Source organism: Cornus florida, unplaced genomic scaffold, assembly GCF_030987335.1.
Source record: "Cornus florida cultivar Cherokee Brave unplaced genomic scaffold, ASM3098733v1 CherokeeBrave_3.0.0_Hap2_Chr02, whole genome shotgun sequence".
Classification (NCBI taxonomy): domain Eukaryota; kingdom Viridiplantae; phylum Streptophyta; class Magnoliopsida; order Cornales; family Cornaceae; genus Cornus; species Cornus florida.
This window is the reverse complement of record NW_026775572.1, coordinates 14,381,642-14,402,709: the sequence shown is the minus strand read 5'-3', so window position 1 is coordinate 14,402,709 and position 21,068 is coordinate 14,381,642. Positions and strand designations below refer to the sequence as shown.

The window sequence follows — 21,068 nt, the reverse complement described above, 5'->3', positions numbered from 1 at the left end:
ACCAAATTTTGCTGTTGAGAATTGGGACCACCCATAGCCTGTAACTGCAATAAAATAATGATGATTTTTGTTACTAAAACTAAAATAGAATAGACCATAAACTACTCAGCAATCAGTTGACAAAAGTCAGAACTCTATGTATAAAGCATAAGATAAGATTATTTTCAATTAATCTACATTGACAAATCTCCAAATCCATTTAAATGCAATGATCAATAAGAAGAGCTTATGGATCTTGTATGATGGATGCTTTTTGTTTTGCCTCCTCTTTTTTTTTTTTCTTTTTTTTTTTTTTTTTTTTTTTTTTTTGCCTTTTTTTTTTTTAGGTCTCTTGAACTTAATCAAAGAGCTAAGCTTTTGAGATCAAAACACTTTAATACTTTGCTGTAAAAACTCCAATAAGTGAAGTGTACTCTTTTTTCAATTTTCTATGAAAGCCCACATAATATTTGTTTTTAATATTACCTTTCTACAATACGGTTATACATATTCTAACATACTATTACATTATTAATATACATACAACTTAATTAACCTTGCAAGCTCACACTAAAACTGAAAACTCAATAATGTTTTCCTGTCTTAACATCTTATTCACCAGCTGAAAGATGATAGGCAATAGGAATCACACACAGATCTCTTTTCTTGCTAACTGCTCCACCAAAGGCATCAGTCATGTCTAGATCTCCTTGCTTCTCTCCAAGTTTCCAGTCAAAGTGATACAATAAATTAGCAAGTGCAAGCTCAACATTAGCTACCGCGAATGATATGCCAGGACATATTCTCCTTCCAGCACCAAATGGTGTAAATTGAAAATGAGTCCCCTTGTAATCAATTGAAGTGTCAAGGAATCTCTCTGGATGAAATCTCTCTGGATCACTCCAATTTTCAGGATCCCTACCAATTGCCCATACATTGACAAGGATTTGAGATTTCGCAGGTATTTCATATCCGTTGATTTCACATCTCTCTCTACTCTCTCTTGGAATTAATAAAGGGAGAGGAGGGTGTACTCTGAGAGTTTCTTTGATAACTAACTTTAAGTAACTCAATTCATGGATGTCATCTTCAGTAAGAATATTTTCTTTTTTGCATGAAACATGTCTTACCTTAGCTTGTGCCTTTTCCATAATTCTTGAATTTTTCAACATTTCTGACATTGCCCAGATTAAAGTTGTAGATGATGTTTCAATCCCGCCAACAAACATGTCCTGAAAGAGCTTTAAAATTGAGTTGAAAGAATAGAGAATATATATAGACCAATGTCATTAATATCATGACTTATATATTGATAGAGTCCTATTATGTTATCTAAGAGCTTGGCCTGAAAAGAGGCAATTTTGGGCATTAGCCACTTTTGGTGTTGGACTAGCATTACATGTATGTATATTGAAAATGTTTGAAACTGAATTTTATTGTGTAAAAAGGGTTTTGGACTTTGGCTCGGCTGAGGTAAAAATTAATTCATTGACTTTGGCAGAAGCAGAAAGTAAATGTACTAACCAAGAGAACTGACTTGATGATTGACGTAGTTAAGGGGATCTCAAGGTTACCCTTCTCCTGAAGTTTTAGAAGAATATCAACCAGGTCTTCATGAACAGCTTCCCCATCACCGATCTGTGTTGCCACCTTGCTAACTTTATGGTCATCAATGATGTTGGTAAATGCCCTATCAAGGTTTTGATGAAGCTTCTCAAGTCTATGTCTCAGCCCATTTATCAAAGGAAGCACTTTAATTGAAGGAAAGAGATCAGTGAACTTGAAACCTCCTGCTACAACTGTGGCTTGCCTGATAAGTGATATGAATTCTTTTTGGCCATGAAATTTCTTACCAATGGCTGCCTTTGCAGTGACACTGTATGTCAACAAGAAAATCTTTTCACTGAGATTGATGAGGGATCCTGTATGTGTCAAAATAGATTTGATCAAATTCAAAGTCTCTTCTTCCCTGCTGGGTCGGAATGATTGGACGCGTTTAAAACTTAAAAGCTCCAGTATGCAAATTTTTCGAAGTTGTCTCCAGTAATCCCCATAAGGTGCAAGGGCAATGTCTTTCTCAGATATGATACTTACAGCAAGATTAAAAGGCCTGCTAGCAAAGATGATATCATGTGTTTTCATCACCTCTTTTGCAATATCTGCTGAAGAAATGACAACGATTGAAAGTTGTCCAAGTTGCAGGTGCATCAGAGGTCTGTGTTTCGTGGCCAAATCTCTTAGGTGGTGATGGGGTAGAGTACCAACAAATTGGTGGATGTTTCCTATTAGAGGTAACTTCCATGGTCCAGGAGGCAGTTTTGGAGATGAACTGAACTTGGTTTTGAATACCATGAACAGAAACAGTAGGAATGTGAAAAGAAATGGGAAGGAGATGAATGGGAACTCCATCATCAATTCGAGTGTTCACTTGTCTCAGTGGAATGATTGCTTTTCATCCACATCTCTCTGTAGATTCGAGTGTTCACTTGTCTCAGTGGAATGATTGCTTTTCATCCACATCTCTCTGTATCACTTGCTTCTACAATATAAGAAAAAGAAAAAACTATCTTAGACACTATTTTGAATACAAGGTTCCTTTTTTTAGCTAGTACAGTAAAACTCAGGTTTTCACCACGACCTGTAGAAATTGTTTATATTTAAGACAGTCGAACTTACACCTTACACTTTATGCTTTATGAGGCATAGGATCAAGGTGACTCAACACTCGATCCAACCCCTTAGATTAGGCGGTGGTTGTTATATTCTTTGTTTTGTGAAAAAGTTGCTTACAGTTGGTGCCACTAATTGCCACATATAAATAAGTGAAATGTTAGGTATGAATCAAGGAAGATATTTCAGAAACAATAAATCAAACGTGTGGAGCATTTTGAGACTAGTCTGTTAATTACATGTAAGAAGTATGAACTAATTTTGATTCCATGGGAAGTCAAATGCCCTTTTGCATGGAAGATCTTGCTAAATTCCTGAATTACTATAGATTTTGTAAATTAAATGAATAAAACACGTATAAATCATCTAATTCATCAAGATTTTGAATAATTCACTCTGATACCAAAATCAAATCTAAGATGTAAAATCTACCAACTGCAATCACATAGCACTATATGCCCTTAATAGATCTGAAATTTAATTATTTGAAATTAATTTTTCTATTTGGATTAAGCTTGCATATCATTTGGAACAAAATCCCAAAATCTAAGTTTCTTGTTTCCATAAACTATTCAATTGGAATACAAATTTGAAATATTTGAAATTTCAATTCTCAACCAAAGTTATTATATATATAAGGTCAAGTGCAGAAAACATTCTTATGCTTACGATGCATATTACACCCCCTCACGTGAAAAAAAAAAAAAAAAAAAAAAAAAAAAAAAAAACCTATAAAGTTTCAATTTGGTACAAATAAGTCCCTCTGACAAATTTAAACCCTAAGTTGACTAAATTACCCTTACTGAACCCTTTTTATAAAATATATAAAAATAAATAATTTTGTAAAATAACCGAAAAAGACACTATTGGAGGTCGCCGGCAAATTCGGCAATGGACAAGTAAAGATAAAAATAAAAAATTAAAATTAAAGTATAAAAGAAAAGTAAAGATAAAAATAAAAAATAAAAAATAAAAAACGAAAATAAAGTACAAACTAAAGAAAACAAATCTATTCCTCACTCCGAAAATTAGTGCACAATTATATTAGATTTTTTTTTCCTTTTTTTTTTTTTTGTTTATCAGTGTTGGTACGAAAATAAAAAAACAAAAAAAGTAGAAAACAATAAATTGAAATCTCAAAAAATTCTAATCCTGGTTCTACAAATTCTGAAAGTTTAAAAAAAAAAAAAAAGAAAAAAAAAAAAAAAAGTTTAGAGATATATATAAAGAAAAAAATATTTTTTAAAAAATATATAAAATAATGTGCACATAACACCCATATACTATTAGATTAATAACATATATATCCCCTTAGACATTTTCAAAAGAGTAAAAGGGCAAAACAGGTATTACAACACTAATTTATGTCACATAGAGTATTTTTGCACATATTTTCAAATAGGGATAAAAATCGCTACGCGGAATATAATTGAAGGGTGTTTTCTGTACTATATATAAACATATATATAGAGTAGTGATCTCTTACTCCCCATGGAGCCAGAAAATTCTTCTGCACTTACTATAGTAACCATCAGATTAAATCTAATAGTCATATTCCAAACCCACCTACATACTTTCTTTTTAATACAAAACCACTATTACTATTTCTAATTTCTAAATTTAATATTTACTAATACCACTAATTACAACAATAAAGGTAAATACCAAACAAATAAAAATATAAATCGCTTCACCTCTAGAACATCTTACCATCACTAATCAAAATTTTTATTTTCTTTGATGTCTTTGTTGTAACTTTACATATCTTTTTATACCTTTTTTTTTATGATAGTGAAAATGAAAATAATGGTAGCAAAAAAATAAAAAAATGATGATAGTGAAAACGAAAAAAATTATCTATTTTATTTTCTTATTATTAGTAATTGGAATGTATTTACAACTAGTTAGAATTTGAAATAAAATAAAACAAAACTAATAAGAAGATGAGACAATTTGTGATAAAGAGTAAGAGAAAAATAAATTAAATTTTTAATTTTTAAATAAGAAGCATTATATAATAATTTAAATTGTAATCTATTAAATTTTGGATCGTGATAAACAATTTAGACCGATCTCCTAGGTAGAATCTAGGTGGCTTATTGCATGGCAGTCCAATTTTCAAAGTTTTGAAATCTTTTCCTCTCTCCTCTCTTTTTCTCCTCTCTCTAAATCTCAGAGAAGACCACCCAAACCCAGAGGGACAATGGTGCCCTCATATCAACAAACCTATAACACCTGATGCATCAACACTTTCTCGTCAAGCCCCAACCATGGCCCTCCTTCGCCAGTCTCGAAGTTGTTTTACCTGCAAGAAACAACGAGAAACGGCAAGCTGAACGTTGAGATTGAACTGACCGATGAAGCGACTGAACGGCGGTGAAGAGGGCTGCAGGATTGTTCAGCGAGCAAGAAAAGATGGTTCAGGGTTCGATACTCAATTAATGAGCTAGATCCAGAAGAGAGCTTAGATACTGGCAGCGATGACGATGATAATGTGAGATATTATTTATTTTTTGGCAATAATCGTAGACATAACAAGTCCAAGTTAAGTTGTAATTTAAATTATTTATTTTACAAGTCATCAAGTTCAACAGGGATTCCACAACTGGGAAGGAGTTCAAACTTACCTTACTTGAAGAGTTTGTGATGAAAAGGGTAAAGACACTACATTAGGAAGGAACATAAACAAGGTTGGGCATTCTACACTTTCCATGTTAGTATACAATTTTCGTAGAATGAACCAGGGCTGAAGGAATTCGAAATTCGAGTCTGCCAACCTTGAATCGGTTCAAGATGTTCAAGTTTGACACACTGCCAAACCTGAACCGGTTCAACTTTCCTTGAACCGGTTCAAGACCTCCTGTTTGCAATACAACTCTAGTTTCCTTTTTCTAATTAATTTCCCAGTTGGTCTAGAATTGTACCAAATCCTATGTAAGAAATTTACCTTATTTTCAGAGGGATTAGGTCATTCTATAATCTATATAAACCATGTCATATACATTAGTTTATTCATGGCTTTTACATTATAATTCAGATATTATTCAAAGCTTTAGGAAGTTTATTTCTCTCAGAAAATCAAAATTGATTTTTCTGTTGTCTTCCTAGAACCCACATATATTCACGTAGTATGTCTAGAGTTGTGGTGTTTGAATCCTGATCGTGATCATACAGTTGTATTAACATCGATCAGACAAAGCAGATATTTTTCTACATCATTCAGACAATTGAAGAACAGAAGTAAACGCAGTCACACTTTGGAAGGGTTGGAGCATTCGCGGAGTGCTGTCTGATCTACCTGCTACTCTTCTACAAATATCAAGTGTAAGCCTAAAATCAAGTTGCTGTTGGACAGGGAGTCGCAAAGCTAGAGGATCGTCAACGGTTGGTGTGGTGTAAAACGATAGGGTATGAGCAAAAGTCAAAGTTCAGTATACTTTGTTCCAAGTATAGTGGATTGGTTTACTTTGGACTGCACAAGTCCACAAGGTTTTTCCCATAACAGTTGACGTATTTTATCAACTGGGGTTTTCTCGCTAAAATTCTAGTGTCATCTCTAACTTTATACTTTGCTTTATTTTATCTGCATGTGATTAACTGTTTAATTACTAAAATATAAAATAAGTAAAGTAGTTAAGGATACAGATCTGTTTTACAAAACCTAAAACTTTCCAGTTTACATTCCGCTGTGTACGACTCACAATTTGGTATCAGAGTGGATCTCTATACACTGAGTTGATCCTTGTTGGAAAGTTTAGTTTTGTTGAGTTTTTCAAAAATTGTTTTCAACATCATGTCTTATGCGTTAAAAGAAAGTGGTTCTAATCAACGTGGTCCTTTATTTGAAGGAGATAATTACAATTTTTGAAAATCAAATATGAGAACCTATTTGCAAAATTCTGGTGGTAAAACTTGGGCAATAGTTGAGTCTGGCTATACACCTCCAACAGTAGATACAACTGTGGATGGTAAAATAGTCAAAGAGTTAAAAGATACTTTTGCTTTTACTGCTATTGAAACTGAGCGTAATGATGCTAATGGCAAAGCTTTATATTCAATTATTAATTCTTTTGTTCCATCTGAATATGCTAGAATTTCTTATTATAAAACTGCTAAAGAAGCTTGGGATATTTTACAGGTTACTCATGAAGGAACTTCAAAAGTGAAGTTGTCCAAAATTCAGTTGCTCTCTCATAAATTTGGCAACATCGTGATGAAAGAAGATGAATCCTTTTCTGATTTTTATTCTAATCTTTTTGAAATAATTTCTAAATTGCGTCATTTAGGGAAAAAAGTTAGTGATAAAAAAATTTATGAAAAAATCTTAAGGTCTTTACCTAAAAGATTCCAGATTAGGGTTGAAACCATCTCTGAACATTGGGATTTGACTACTTGTCAAGTTGATGAGATGGTAGGTTCACTAAAAACTTTTGAGATGTAGAATTTTGATTTAAATCAGAAGGAGAAAAATCTTACTTTAAATTCTACACAGGTTGAGAATTTTGTGAATGATGACTATGATGATGACATTGCATTCTTGTCAAGGCAATTCAGTTAAATTTTGCAAAGGCAACAAAGGAGAAGGAATAGCAACAAGGCTAATCCTCAAAATTTTGACAAAACGTCAAAGTTTAGATTTAATGAAAAGAAAGTAGAAGAATTAAAAGAAACAGAATTTACTTGCTGGAATTGTGGTGGCAAAGGTCATGCAGCCAATGTTTGTCCTAGTCTTAGGAAATAACAAAAGGATAGGAATAAAGGAAAAGCAATGAAAGTTTCTATGGTTGAAAATTCTACTTTAAGTGATAGTGATTCTCCTCAAGATGATTCTAATGATTTTTTTTATGTCGTTTTTCTTGATAAGGGTCCTTATGTCGTTTATTTATCTGGCTCTGACAGTTCAGATAATGAAGAAAATAAAGTTCATGATGAACAGGTTGAAGAGGCTAAAAAGGACGATGAAAGATTGAAGAAGATGGTCAAAGAAACTATTGAGACCAAACAGGCAATCAATAAGCTAGCAAAGGAGCTTATCCAAGCAAAATGAGAGAATAAAGATCTAAAGAAACAGATTGATGAAGGCAAACAGAAGTGTAATACCCCTAATTTTACAAAGGATAGTCCTGGTATTTCATTAAGTATTTAATTGCAGTTTTAATGGTTAATTGTTTAATTGCTTGAATTATTTGTCAATTTACTTGAAAATTGTGTATTTAATTGTTTTATTTATTTGTCAATTTACTTGAAATTTGTGTATTTAATTATTTTATTTATATGTCAATTTACTTGAAAATAGTGTATTTAATTGTTTTATTTATCTTATTTTAGTCTGTTTAAAATTGTGTATTAAATTGGTTTATTTATTTTATGTGATTGTTTTATTTTAGCCAACTGTGGTATGTTGTTGAATTGATTATGTTATTTTATTTGATTGTTTTATTTTATTTGCTCTATTTTACTGTATTAATTTTATGTCTATTAAGTTAGTAGCAAACGTAGCATGTATAATATAGGTTTTGTTATGGGCCAGTTATGTTTAGGTTTAGGGTTTAAGTGGACTTAGTATGGTGGTCTATAAATATGTGTCACACGTCTAGTTAGGGTTTCAGAATCCTATTTTACGTTTGTGGAGGTAGAGAGAGAACAGAGGAGGAATTTTGTAGGTGGTGTTCGCCGGAGAACTTAGGAAGACAACTAAGCAAGGCTAAAGGCAAGTTCTATACCTAACTCTCTCCCATTGGCTCGTGTTCTTTATAGATCTAATACAACTCTAGGAACATATAAGGATTAAAATTAAACTAAATTGCATGTTTAAGATACTGTAACCGGAACATGTTTTCAAGTTATGTATTATTGATTTAAATGCTTTCTTGCGTAATTCTTGTTCTAATTCATGTCCATTGATGTGAAAGGAGTTTAATTAATCTGAAACACCTTAGGAGAACACTAGATCCAATCTGGGTGCATAGTTGAGTTGTCTGAAACAGTGGGATTACAGTAATGCTAGATTTCTCGGATTGAATTCCTTTTACACAGTGCATGTTTATGTTGATGTTGGGAGTTGTATAAAGAATTAAATTGTCCCATGAATATTCTAGAACCTAGTTTAAACATCTAGGAACCCTGACCATGGAGGACGGAAGTGATGGAAGTCGCCGAAGATCAAAACGATGAAGGAAAGCAAGCAAAGAAGGAGAAATGAGGAAGAGGTGACTCCACACAAGGGTGGAGCCGGCTCTAGGTTGTGTGGAGGCGGCTCCACATGGTGTGGAGCCGGCTCCACACAAGGGGGAGGCGGTTCCCCAAGTGGGGGAGGCGGCTCTACCCCCTTTTGATGCTTGTTTTGCGAGATTTTGCTTCTGGGTCGTTTTTTCTGGGCTTCTGGTTGTAGTCAGGGGCTGTAATTAGGATACTGTATGTACCTAAGGTCTTGTTTAAGCTTCAAAGAATGTGGGAATGAACAATAAACCACTTGGACAGTTTTTATCAAAGCTGCAAATTGTTAAGGGATACAATAGTTTAGGTTGTTTTAACAGTTCTGTCTGTAAAGGATTATTTAACTCTAATCATGTAGCGGTGAAATAAGTTGAGCATGTTAAAATATATATACATGTGGATTATGCTTGTTGAGGACTTCTTGATGATTCAATTTTAGCAACTATTGCATAAACTGTTGGACTGTTATTAGAAGCTGGATAGTTGGTCTATGGTTATTAAGCTCGCTGTGATAATAGTGGATGTGTACATTTAACATATCCTCTCACTTATATGGATTCTGGAAATAAATTGGGAATTTCATATACTGATGTATGGTTTACTGTTAGACTGTGGTAGCGTAGTGTTGAACAGCATATTAAAATATATAACTCTAGTATGCTAATTCTGGAACAATTGTTGATTTAAAATTAATATTTATATTCTCAATTGTTGGATTTATGATTTGGATGATATCTACATGCATGATCTGTATTGTCAACCACTGGACGGATGGATTGTATACACCGGTATGGAACGGTGACATACTAAGGACGGATTAGTTTCAAAATACTACATCCTACCTATACGGAATAAGGGAATGGATTATTAAATAAATCATACTTATATTTTTGCTAAGTCAAAGAAGCTGCATAAGCCGAATGACTAGCTGGATTACTTGTTATCTGTGTTGAGTTAAATAAGCTGCACAAGCTGAATGGCCAACTGGATTTCTTATAGATGGTTAGGATAGAATTTTAAATATATTTCTATGGTACCACGATATGAGCCTGAGTCTCAAAGTCATTGGTTAGGAAGCGTATATGGATGCATAGCTGGCTAAGATGGTTGGAGGTGTACCCTGTTTAGGCTTAGGTACACATGTCCACTTCGTGTGCATTTTTGCATGTTGCCTCTATTCAAGTTGAGACCGGCCTGTAATCCAGTGAGAGTCCTTTAGTGTGATTATATATATATTTACGGATTATATAGTTATTGTTGAGTTGGTTAGGGTGTACATGTGTATCGAGTCTCTGCTTGGATTGTAGTAGGATAGAACTTGTTCGTGGACCTGACCCACTTCTATTTTTCAGGTGTTCGACAGTTCCAGTTGTAGATTTGATCGTACTGAGCAAAGACCATCACTCACTCTTCCGACGACGTAGGATTTATCTCCATGGTTTATTTTGGATTTTTTTTTTTTAGTTTCATTTCAGTTTGGCTTTTGATTAGGGGTTCACTAGAGATGAATTCCCGAGTTGTTAAAATGTTAGAGGATTTTGAAATGTTGGATGTTAAGCATTTAACTCTAAAGGATTTTATTTTAGAATTCGTTCAGCTTTTATTTATTTATTATTTCATTTCGTATTCTGTGTTCGGTTATATATTAATTGTTTGATATTTCCCTCGGGTTTGAGCCTGGACCTGATCAACCCGTGTCTCGGATTCGAGGGGTATCACAAGAAGGCTGTTGAAAGAGAGTCAGTCATCACTGAGCTTGAGAAACAGATCATCATTCTTGAGGATAAGGTAAGTGTTGCTAACTCATTAAAGGAATGTCTTGCTTTGAAAAATGATTATCTTGAAATTGAGTTGAAATCTGAAAGAGATAAACTGAAAGGGTTCAATATGAGTCAAAACAGTTTGAATAAGATAATCAACATGGGTAAGGATGTGAATGATAAAACAGGGTTAGGATTTGTTAAAGGTTCTCCTAGTAATTAAGGTAAAACAATGTTTGTTAAACCTGCTATTATGTCTAAACCATGTTTGCCTGATGCATCACATTCTGCTATGTCTTATGTGCCTATATTGTTGTATTGCACCTTTTGTGGGAAAAATGGACATAAGTATAACTCATGCCTTCATAGGAAAAAGAAAGATTTTTCCAAAATTGAGTCTCAAAATTTTCATGCTAAAAACGAGGTGCGTTCTAAAGGGAAAAAGAAATTGTCACCTAAGGTTTTTAGAACTGAAATTTTGCCTAAGAAAGAGGTAAAGAGAGAAAAAGAATTTCAGGAAGTGAGAGTGAGAACTGTGTGGATTAAAAAGTCTGATTTAATCAATTATATGCCTGTTGAGTTCTTGGAACAAGTTTCCAAGAGGACTTTACCCTCAAACTGAGTTCTACAGAATTCAATGATTATGGCATATATTTAAAACAAAACTTTTGTTGCCATTGGATCATTTGTTAGGGTTTGGTTAGGGTTTGATTTTCTGATCATAATCTTCTTTGTATACATGTGAAAGTTCTTTTGAAGAATTTATGATCTATCTTTGAATGCAAATAGAGACACATGATAATTTGAATAAAAATAGATTCTTGATTTGTAATCTATACAGTGAAAGATGATTTGCATTGTTTAGGAGATTTTTAGATTTGAATCTCTTAAGTTCATAAACTTTTGTGCACTAGTCCATCTTTGACAAATTTAGATGAAAATCTTTTGATCTATTGACTAGGGTTTATTGTTCACAAAAGCTATAAAGGTTATTGTTTAAAAAAAAAGAGCTAAAAATAAAAATAAAAAGATGAAAAAAAATATTCAGCTTGAAAGAAAAAGAAGGAAAAAAATGTTGCATAAATTGCTAAGGAAAATGCTACCTATTGAGATTTGATCGAAAGCTCCCATTAAACTGTGAATTGAAGCGAAAAGTGGAGATAAGTTGAGTTGGGGAATTACTGACTACTCTTTAGAGTGAAAGCCGCCTTGCTTAAAAAAAATTGCTCAAAACAATTTTATTTTGATACTTTTTGATCAATAAGGTTTAGACAATGATCTGTCGAAATTTAACTGAAGATTAGATTGGATTTCACACACACACATGAACTTGCTAGATTAATTTCTAAACTTTTCAATAAATTTTGCAAGTTTAATTTCATGTTGTGATTACTTTCTGAGATTTGAAATTATTTGAAAAGTCTGTGCAATCAAATATTTGTTCTCTGAGATAATCTTAAAATTCTCTAAAAGGGTTTTGAATCGTGTGTTAACTGGATGATTTTAATGATTGGTGATTTTATTTTTAGCTGATTTATAAAATAAATAAATAAAAAAACAAGAAAAAAAATTGAAAATTTTTGAAAAATTCAAAAAGAATTTTGGTTTTTAGGTTTTTAGTTTGTTTTTGTTGCTAGTTATCACCAATGTGTTAAAAGTTTTTGGAATTGAAAAAAAAATTCATAAATACACTGTAGTTTCAAGACTGGAGGTCTTGAACCGATTCAATAAGGGATGAACCGGTTCAAGCATGTCATTTGGCCACGATCAAGTGACTGTCTATCTTGAACCGGTTCAAAATTGTGGAACAAGTTCAAGTCTTGTGCACCATAGTGCACTGCCTTTTTGAACTGGTTCAAGAGGGCTGAACCGGTTCAAGAGCACGGGATTTGGTTTTTTTTAAACAAGCTTCTGGCCTCCTTTGTTTGCTACATCACTTCATCTCTCTTCACTCTCTCACTCCTTCATACATACACATATATATACATCATATATATTACATATTTGTCATCATTCCATCCTATAACATTGATCAATACATGATACTTTGAGATTGATAACAAAGATTGAAGAAGTTGTGTGAAAGTTGAAAATTCAAAAATGGGTTTAATGAAGTTTGTGAAGTTTTGGTTTAAAACTTAGAGGATCGGTTAATCTTTTGAGTTGATTGAAGAGATTGAAGCCTGATTATACTTGGGGAAAGTATATTTGCATTGTGTTGATTGATTTGGGGGTGATTTGAAGATCAAAACAAGATTTTCTATAAACACTTTTGGGGTTGCACTCCAAGTGTTTGATAAAATTCCTGAAAGAGTTACAAGCTTAAAAGTGAGAAATTTTCTAAAGAACATGCCTCTTAAATTGTCTAGAGAAGCTAAAGGAAAAGGAATTGAGTCATCTAGACCACCAAAGAGGTCTAGAACTGGCATCACCATTCAAGAACCTCAAGGCGGTTCTCAAGCTCCAAGCATGGCTTCTATTCGATATCCTTCAGTTTCTAGCACTGGAATGATTGAATTTACAGCATCACATTTTTATAATGAAGAGGCTTTGAAAGTGTATAACTCTGTTTACAAAGATAGTCCAATAAAGACAGAAAGGAATGTGAATCTTTAGAAACTTCAAGACACCGCAAGATACAAGCTAGTGAATTACATCAAATCTAACAATTGGCTTTACTTCACTAAGCTTGGCAAAGGTAATTATTATCCGGATATGATTTAACTATTTCTATGCTAATATTCGTGAAGTTTTTGACATTTACTTCACTGTCTCTCTGTTTGGAGTTGATCATACTGTTGAAAATGAGGATATTGAAACTATCCTTGGTCTTCAGGATAGTCGTCTTTTTAGTGGACATACTCTGCCTTTGACAGTCTCGGGTCCTGATTTTTCCCAGATTGTTCCAAAGATATGTGTGCCGAACTCTTCACTGAACCGAGATAGTATTCCAGCTCGATTTCTGACAGATTAAACTGCTTTCTTCAATCTGTTTGCTATGGCAAATCTGGGCTACTTTGGGAAAAAGGATGAACTCTCTCTTGAGCACGCACAAGTGCTTTATTTTCTTACTAATAATGAGTATATTATGCTTGGAGAGTCTATTGTGCAGCTTATAATAGCTCATTACAAGAAAAACTCGCGTAAGTACTCTTCTCCTTTTCCGATGATTATCATGGAAATTCTAAAAAAGAAGAATGTGCCAGTTCCTCCAAGGGCTAATCATAAGCCTATCATGACTGAATTGGATCCTCGAGCTTTGAACAAATCAAAGACTGCTAGGGAGAATGCTAGAAAGGTAAGGAGATCTGTTGATGAGGGGCCATCACAAATTTCAGATATTTCTCAGTTATTTTCTCCGAAAGGAATTTTCATGAAAATTGATGCCAACCTCATGTATTCCCATCTACTTCAGCATCAGAATTCATTATTTGAGAAGATGATGGTTGAGATCCGAGATCTCAAATTACAGGTCGCTCAGTTGAGAAGACAACCATCTGGGGTTCCAGATGAGGATGTCTACAGGCCTGTGCCTCCAGATCCATTTCTGCAAGCTGAAGATGAGGGAGATGATGAAGATGAGGCTGAGTATACAGATGAGGATGTGGAGGAGAGTGGTGAAGAGGATGTAGAAGAGAGTAATGAAGACTAGAGATAATGTTTCTTATCTCTGAGTAGTTAAGGAGACATGGTGCTCCTTTTATTTGGTTATTTATCATGCATCCTGACATTATGTTTTGTTTAATTATTGCACCACTTATCTATGGTTTTGGATATTCTGAGAATACGCTTTCTTAGACTTTATTATGCTTATCTGAATTGTGATTTCATTCCTTTGTCAATTTGTTACAAAAAAGGGGAGTCCACCTATCAATATCTAAAATGGGGGGAAGAAATAATTGGATATTTACTTCAGGGGGAGATTTTAAATTTTTATTTATTAAATTTCACTGGTAGTTATTGCTTGATAGTGTGCAGGAAACAGGTCAAGTTTTGAATCCAAGAAGAACAGTGTTCCTATTACCTTTAAGCAAATCATGTAATTTACTTTTCTGTTTTGGGTAGATTGCAAATTTGTTTTTAGGGTTTTGTCACGAAATTGCCAAAGGGAAAGATTGTGAGATATTGTTTATTTTTTGGCAATTATCGTAGACATAACAAGTCCAAGTTGAGTTGTAATTTAAATTACTTGTTCTACAAGTCATCAAGTTCAACAGGGATTCCACAACTGGGAAGGAGTTCAAACTTACCTTACTTGAAGAGTTTGTGATGAAAAAGGTAAGAACACTACATTAGGAAGGAATATGAACAAGGTTGGGCATTCTACACTTTCCATGTTAGTATACAATTTCAGTAGAATGAATTAAGGCTGAAGGAATTCGAAATTCGAGTCTGCCAACCTTGAACCGGTTCAGCTTCCTTGAACCGGTTCAAGATGTTCAAGTTTGACACATTACCAAACTTGAACCGGTTCAGCTTTCCTTGAACCGGTTCAAGACCTCCTGTTTGCAATACAACTCTAGTTTCCTTTTTCTAATTAATTTCCCAGTTGGTCTAGAATTGTACCAAATCCTATGCACAAAATTTACCTTATTTTCAGAGGGATTAGGTCATTCTATAATCTATATAAACCATGTCATATACATTGGTTTATTCACGACTTTTACATTATAATTCAGATATTATTCAAAGCCTTAGGAAGTTAATTTCTCTCAGAAAATCAAAATTGATTTTTCTGTTGTCTTCCTAGAACCCACGTATATTCACCTAGTGAGTCTAAAGTTGTGGTGTTTGAATCCTGATCGTGATCATACAGTTGTATTAACATCGATCAGACAAAGCAGATATTCTTCTACATCATTCAGACAATTAAAGAACAGAAGTAAACGCAGTCACATTTTGGAAGGGTTAGAGCATTCACGGAGTGCTGTCTGATCTACCTGCTACTCTTCTACAAATATCAAGTGTAAGCCTGAGATCAAGTTGCTGTTGGACAAGGAGTCGCAAAGCCAGACGATCATCAGTGGTTGGTGTGGTGTAAAACCATAGGGTGTGAGCCAGAATCAAAGTTCAGTATACTTTATTCCAAGTATAGTGGATTAGTTTACTTTGGACTGCACAAGTCCACAAAGTTTTTCCCATAACAGTTGACGTATTTTATCAACTGGGGTTTTCTCGCTAAAATTCTGGTGTCATTTCTAACTTTACACTTTGCTTTATTTTATCTGCATGTGATTAACTATTTAATTGCTAAAATATAAAATAAGTAAAGTAGTTAAGGACACAGATTTATTTTACAAAACCTAAAACTTTCCAGTTTACATTCCGCTGCTTACGACTCACAGATAAAGGTCTGAACAGCGAGAAGCGCGGATGGACAAAACCGGCCAACAAGAATAAAAATAACAGAATTGGCAGCGAACATGGATGAATAGAACGGCGGACGGCGGTATGAAGGCGACGGCAAAGTGTTCGGCGGTGAAACAAGTTTGAATTTATGGTGTCTATGGCCTGAATATGTACACGTATATATTGACCAACAGTGTATGCTCCATTGACAACCGGAAAAGCTTAAACAAAGACGAGAGAGGAAGTTCAAGCAGATCAAAATCAGAGCAGAGCAACACCGGACCTAATTTCAACTGACCCAACCGCGTAGCTCGAAACAACCACGACTAAGCTCAATCCGACGAGCCCTCAAGTAGCGGCGCAAGCTCTCAAGCCTCGGCAAAACCTATATCTGTCCGGCAATCTCCATATTAACACCGGACCCATGTTAAAATGCTGAAATGAGAAATAAAAAGTCTACAATGAATGATGGTTGTTATTGATTAGTGCAAAATTAGAAGTTCAAAGTCCATGTTTGAGTTGAATAGTAAAGAAGACTTTGTAGGCTAAATGTTGAATAAATTGTGTGTTGTACATCAGACCATTAATGATGATTTGATAGTCTTTGTATGTGTAGAGTCCTAGTAAAAAGTACTTTGAAAATCGGAAGACAAGAAGAATATAAGAAGGTGGAGCTGTAGTCCATGTATATGCTGGTTGTCTGAAAATTATAAGTGTTGTATTCCTTCTGTTTTCTTCTTTTCTCTTCTCTGTTTCAATATTTCATCTACTGCAATTAATTCTTATCGATTAAAATCATCTTCTCTTTTCACAACCATCCTTGTTTTCATTAGCTACCCAACCGGCGGCCCTCCTATGCTCCGACGACTTCTTTTTTTACCTCTCCGTTCGCTTTTCTCGGATCCACCGTTCACCACTTCTTGCCTGTTTCCCTCTCCGGTTCCACTCTACCCTTCTTTGTTTTGTACGAAAAAATGGGTCTCCATCTTGTGAGAAAGAGAAAGAGACTAAGAGAGAGACCCAAATTGAACTCTGCAACCGCCGGCAACACCAACCAGATCGTTCACCATTTCTTGTTTCTTTAGAATGCCTGAGATATTAGTAAGAGAAAAAGAAAAAGAGGAAAGAGGAAAGAGAAGGAGAAAGAGAAAAAGAAAGAGAGGAAAGAAGTCTAACTGGACACGCCACATTGCTTCTGCCAAAATAAACGGTCAGATACATCATTTAAAGTATTATTTTCTTTAAAAAAATTTATGGGTGAAATGTTATGCAAAAATCACATGTTACTTTGTTACTTTAAGTTGATCAAGTGAATAAAAAATTTGAGATTTTATTTTTAATTATATTAAAAAATATTAAATATGAAAACTAAAAATAGTAATAGTAATTTTGTATTAAAAGAAAAGTATATAGGTGGGTTTAGAATGTCATTATCGAATTTACTCGAATAATGATCACTTTAAATAGTGTAGAAGAATTTTTTTATTCTATGGAGAGTAAGAGATCACTACTATATATATTATTTGTGTACAATGACACCCCTTGAGGTTTGGCATAAGGATAGATAGATACAAATTGGCCCATTTTTGGACAATCACACCCCTTCAAGTTTGATAAAATGGACAAAGAGACCCCGACAATGATAAATTGACTTTAATACCCTTTGATATAAAATTGACATTTTAATTTACTTAAATACCCTTAGATTAAACCCAAACCCAAACAATCCTAACAGTGTAAAGAACCCACTTTCCCTTTCTCTCTGTGCATGCGTATATATACACACACTATGTTGACCATCAAAACCGCCACCACCGCCATCATCACACCTCCGCCTCCGCCGTTGTCGCCACAACATCACACCTCAGCCGTCGGGGTTCACCCTTCAGGCGCATCATCATCACACCTTCACGCGCTCTTTCTTCAGCGATATTTTTTCGGAGCTCACCGTCTGCCGCTAAGGTTCACCACCTCCTTCATGAAATCCTCGTAAGTTGCAAACGAGGTTATGGTGCTCACCATCTGCCGCCGGTGCTAACCACCTCAATTTCTCAGCCATAGAAACCGACCGGAGCCACCTTTGCTAACCTTTGCTTCGGCTTCACTTCCTACCAACAACGACCACATCTACAAGCTCTCTCTCACACACACAGCTCACAACAACCCTTATTGGCGGCGGAAGCACCAATTTCATCCTCTGTCCGCATCATCCAAATCTGATGATGACGGAACCAATTGTAGAGTCAAGCCAAACACCCCTCTTTCTTCAGCAATCACTCTAGACTCAAAGCTTCGCTCTACGCTCAAACATCAACTCTTTGCCGCCATCAAGAATCAAAGAAGCCGGTGTGGGGAGTACGTCTCTGTCAATCCTTGATTTGTCCGTTTCACACCGAAAATGGTGTGTCATGTGGAGGTGGTGTCATGGCCGAAGTTTTGGGTCTGGGTTTGATAGGTTTACAATATACATATAGATATATGTATAGGTGTAGTAAGTGTATAAAGATAAAAGAGTCATTTAAAAGTTTTGATATTTATAATTTAAATTAATAAAATATTAAAGGGCAATCTTGACTTTTTATCAAATTTAAGGGGTTGTTTGGATCAAATTTTTAACAAGGGTGTGATTGTCCAAAAATAGACTAACTTGTATCTATCTATCCTTATACCAAAGTTTGTATATTTTACCCTTGATAAAATTAGCTGGAGGTGCATGGTCCTGAAATAATTGTTGGATTGAAGTTGACATTCTGGGAAGGCTTAAATGAAAATGACCATTGCTATTGCCGGTCACGAGTCATGACCAAAGAAGCAGTCCAAAAACAAAATTCTCTCTCCTCTCACTTTGCGAGTCAATCCCAGGACACTCTCTCTCACTTTGCGGTTCAATCCCAGTACACACTCTCTCTCTCTCACTCTCTATTTTGATTTTCAGTTTTTTCTCTAAACAATACAAAACACTGACGCCATTCTTTACTGGATCAAATAGATACTAAAATTTGAGTCCAAACTTGAAAGATATCGGATTGTTTTATCGGTCGTGTTAGAGATGAAATGAAAAGAAATAAAATATAAAGAATAAATGGAGCTCAGACCTAGAAACTTTTCCCCTACATTTGGAATTGGGCGGACCCAAAAAAAAATCAAGGAAGTTTAGGAAGTAGAAGAAGGAAAAAAATAAATAAAGAAAAAATAATAGGAAAAGAAAAATGACAGAATTAAAAAATATAAAATAATAAAAAAATATAAAATAATAATAAAAAAATAAAAAGTTAAGAGAATTGTGAGAATTTAATATTTTTAGGAGGTATAATATACAAATTTCTATATATATGTAAAAATAATTTTAAAAGTCATATATATTATATAAGGAGGGGCCAGACCATGGGCAAGTGCCACCACCTAGACATATGCTTGATCCGTGGACCAAATTACAAAACCAATATAAGTCATCTCTTTTACAATTTGGATTGATTCTCAATTTGATTCCGTTCTAATGTTTATGCTTTTTAAAATTTAAGGATTAATTTACCCCTGATACAATATGATGGTAACTACAAATAAATAAAAACATGACAAGATGGTCAATATAAAAAAAATAAAATAAAATGTTATATTTTAAATTTTTTAACAGTAATATTATAAAAGATCACGGAACCAATCATATCAAGAAAATCTGATCTAAAGGAGTGGAGAAAAGTATTACTATCTTATGAGGGTGTGATAATTTTCGTTTCTCGGTCTACAGTTTATGGTAGTGTGTTTTTTTCCGATAATAATAAAATATACAAATACATATATATATATATACACACACAATGGATTTTTGAATTGTTCCTAGTTTGGGTCTGAATTTCTTTTGTATTAAACCTTGGTTTAATGGTCTGGGTTATTGTATCATGGGTTCGCCCTCTCTATTTGGGCAATTCCTCTCTTGTGGCTGTAAATTTTCTACTGTTAATATATTCATAATCTTTACCTTTTTTTCTTTGCTTAACTTTAAAAAAAATAATAATAATAAAATAAAATAAAAATTACGCGGGAGAGAGAGAGAGAGACTTACAGTGTTGGAGATAAAATTGTAACGAGTCTCTTCAGTGTAGATTGGAACACTGAATGTAGAGAGAACTTTGCCCTGTATTTATAGTGAAAGTTTAGACAAATTGTAGTGTGCTTGGTTTTTTTTTTTTGGTTGGATGACAATACAAAGACATAAAAAGTTTGCAAGACAAATTAGTCTCTGTTCAATGTATGACTCTGTTAGTCCACAGTCCAATGTATGACTCTTAGATGGGGGACCTTGGACAACTTGCTTGTTTTTTTTCTTTTTCTGTCTTTTTTAAATAATTAAAAAAAAAAAAATTAAATCAGCCTCCAACTGAATTTTTTGTCAATGGTATTCCACAACTTCATTGGCACGTGGTTTCGTAATTGTTGTAAAGAAATAAAATTACGAGTAAAGTGGCAAAAAAAAAAAAAAAATCTCCTGAATTATGTTTAAATTTTTAAATAAATTTTTTGAAATATATTTTGTGCATAATACTATCATATTTTGTTGATAAATGGGTCAGGACTCTTTTTATTAAATGAACACAATATCATTTTTTTATTATTGAATTACACTTAATCCATTATTTTAATTAAAATAAATTATGAAAAAAATTTCATTTTAATTTGATGACATATTCTTCATTGAATTTGCATAAATTTACTTTTACTTTTTAAAATTAATTATTTAAATAAAAATATTGAGTAGAAAATTTTTAAACAATTAAAGTATTTTCTTAATTTTTCATGAATATATTGCATGAAAAAAGGTATTTTTGATTTAATTTCATAAATATATTATATGAAAAAGAAGATATTCTTTTAATGGTAAAAAAGTTTAAATCGAGTATCATAAATTTTATTGTAAATAGTAAAATTTTAATAATAAGTTAATCATTTTAAATTTACAACTCTATTTATTTTTTTCTCATTGGAATGTTAAGACCATTTTTGCACTAAATTGATCAATAGGTCACTGTTTCCGGTAAATATATCACCTCTATTATGCAGTGTGATGACAAAATAGTAATTAAATTACTGTTCATT

General features: G+C 33.6%; 1 protein-coding gene across 1 annotated transcript; it reads right to left on the bottom strand.

Moving 5' to 3' along the window:
- Window positions 1-489: 489 nt before the first annotated feature.
- Window positions 490-20,217, bottom strand: LOC132293784 (desmethyl-deoxy-podophyllotoxin synthase-like). Its single transcript, XM_059791410.1, has 3 exons — window positions 20,038-20,217; window positions 1,504-2,518; window positions 490-1,211 (listed from the first exon to the last, which is right to left on the bottom strand). Exons 2-3 carry the CDS (start codon window positions 2,389-2,391, stop codon window positions 591-593), a joined length of 1,509 nt encoding a protein of 502 aa, XP_059647393.1. The 5' UTR covers window positions 2,392-2,518; window positions 20,038-20,217; the 3' UTR covers window positions 490-590.
- Window positions 20,218-21,068: the final 851 nt, after the last annotated feature.

Coding starts and splice junctions, on each gene's coding strand:
- LOC132293784 (XM_059791410.1), bottom strand. CDS start 2,391: ATGATGGAGTTCCCATTCATCTCCTTCCCATTTCTTTTCACATTCCTA. Junction 1,212..1,503: donor TCATCAAGTCAGTTCTCTTG/GTTAGTACATTT, acceptor AAGCTCTTTCAG/GACATGTTTGTTGGCGGGAT.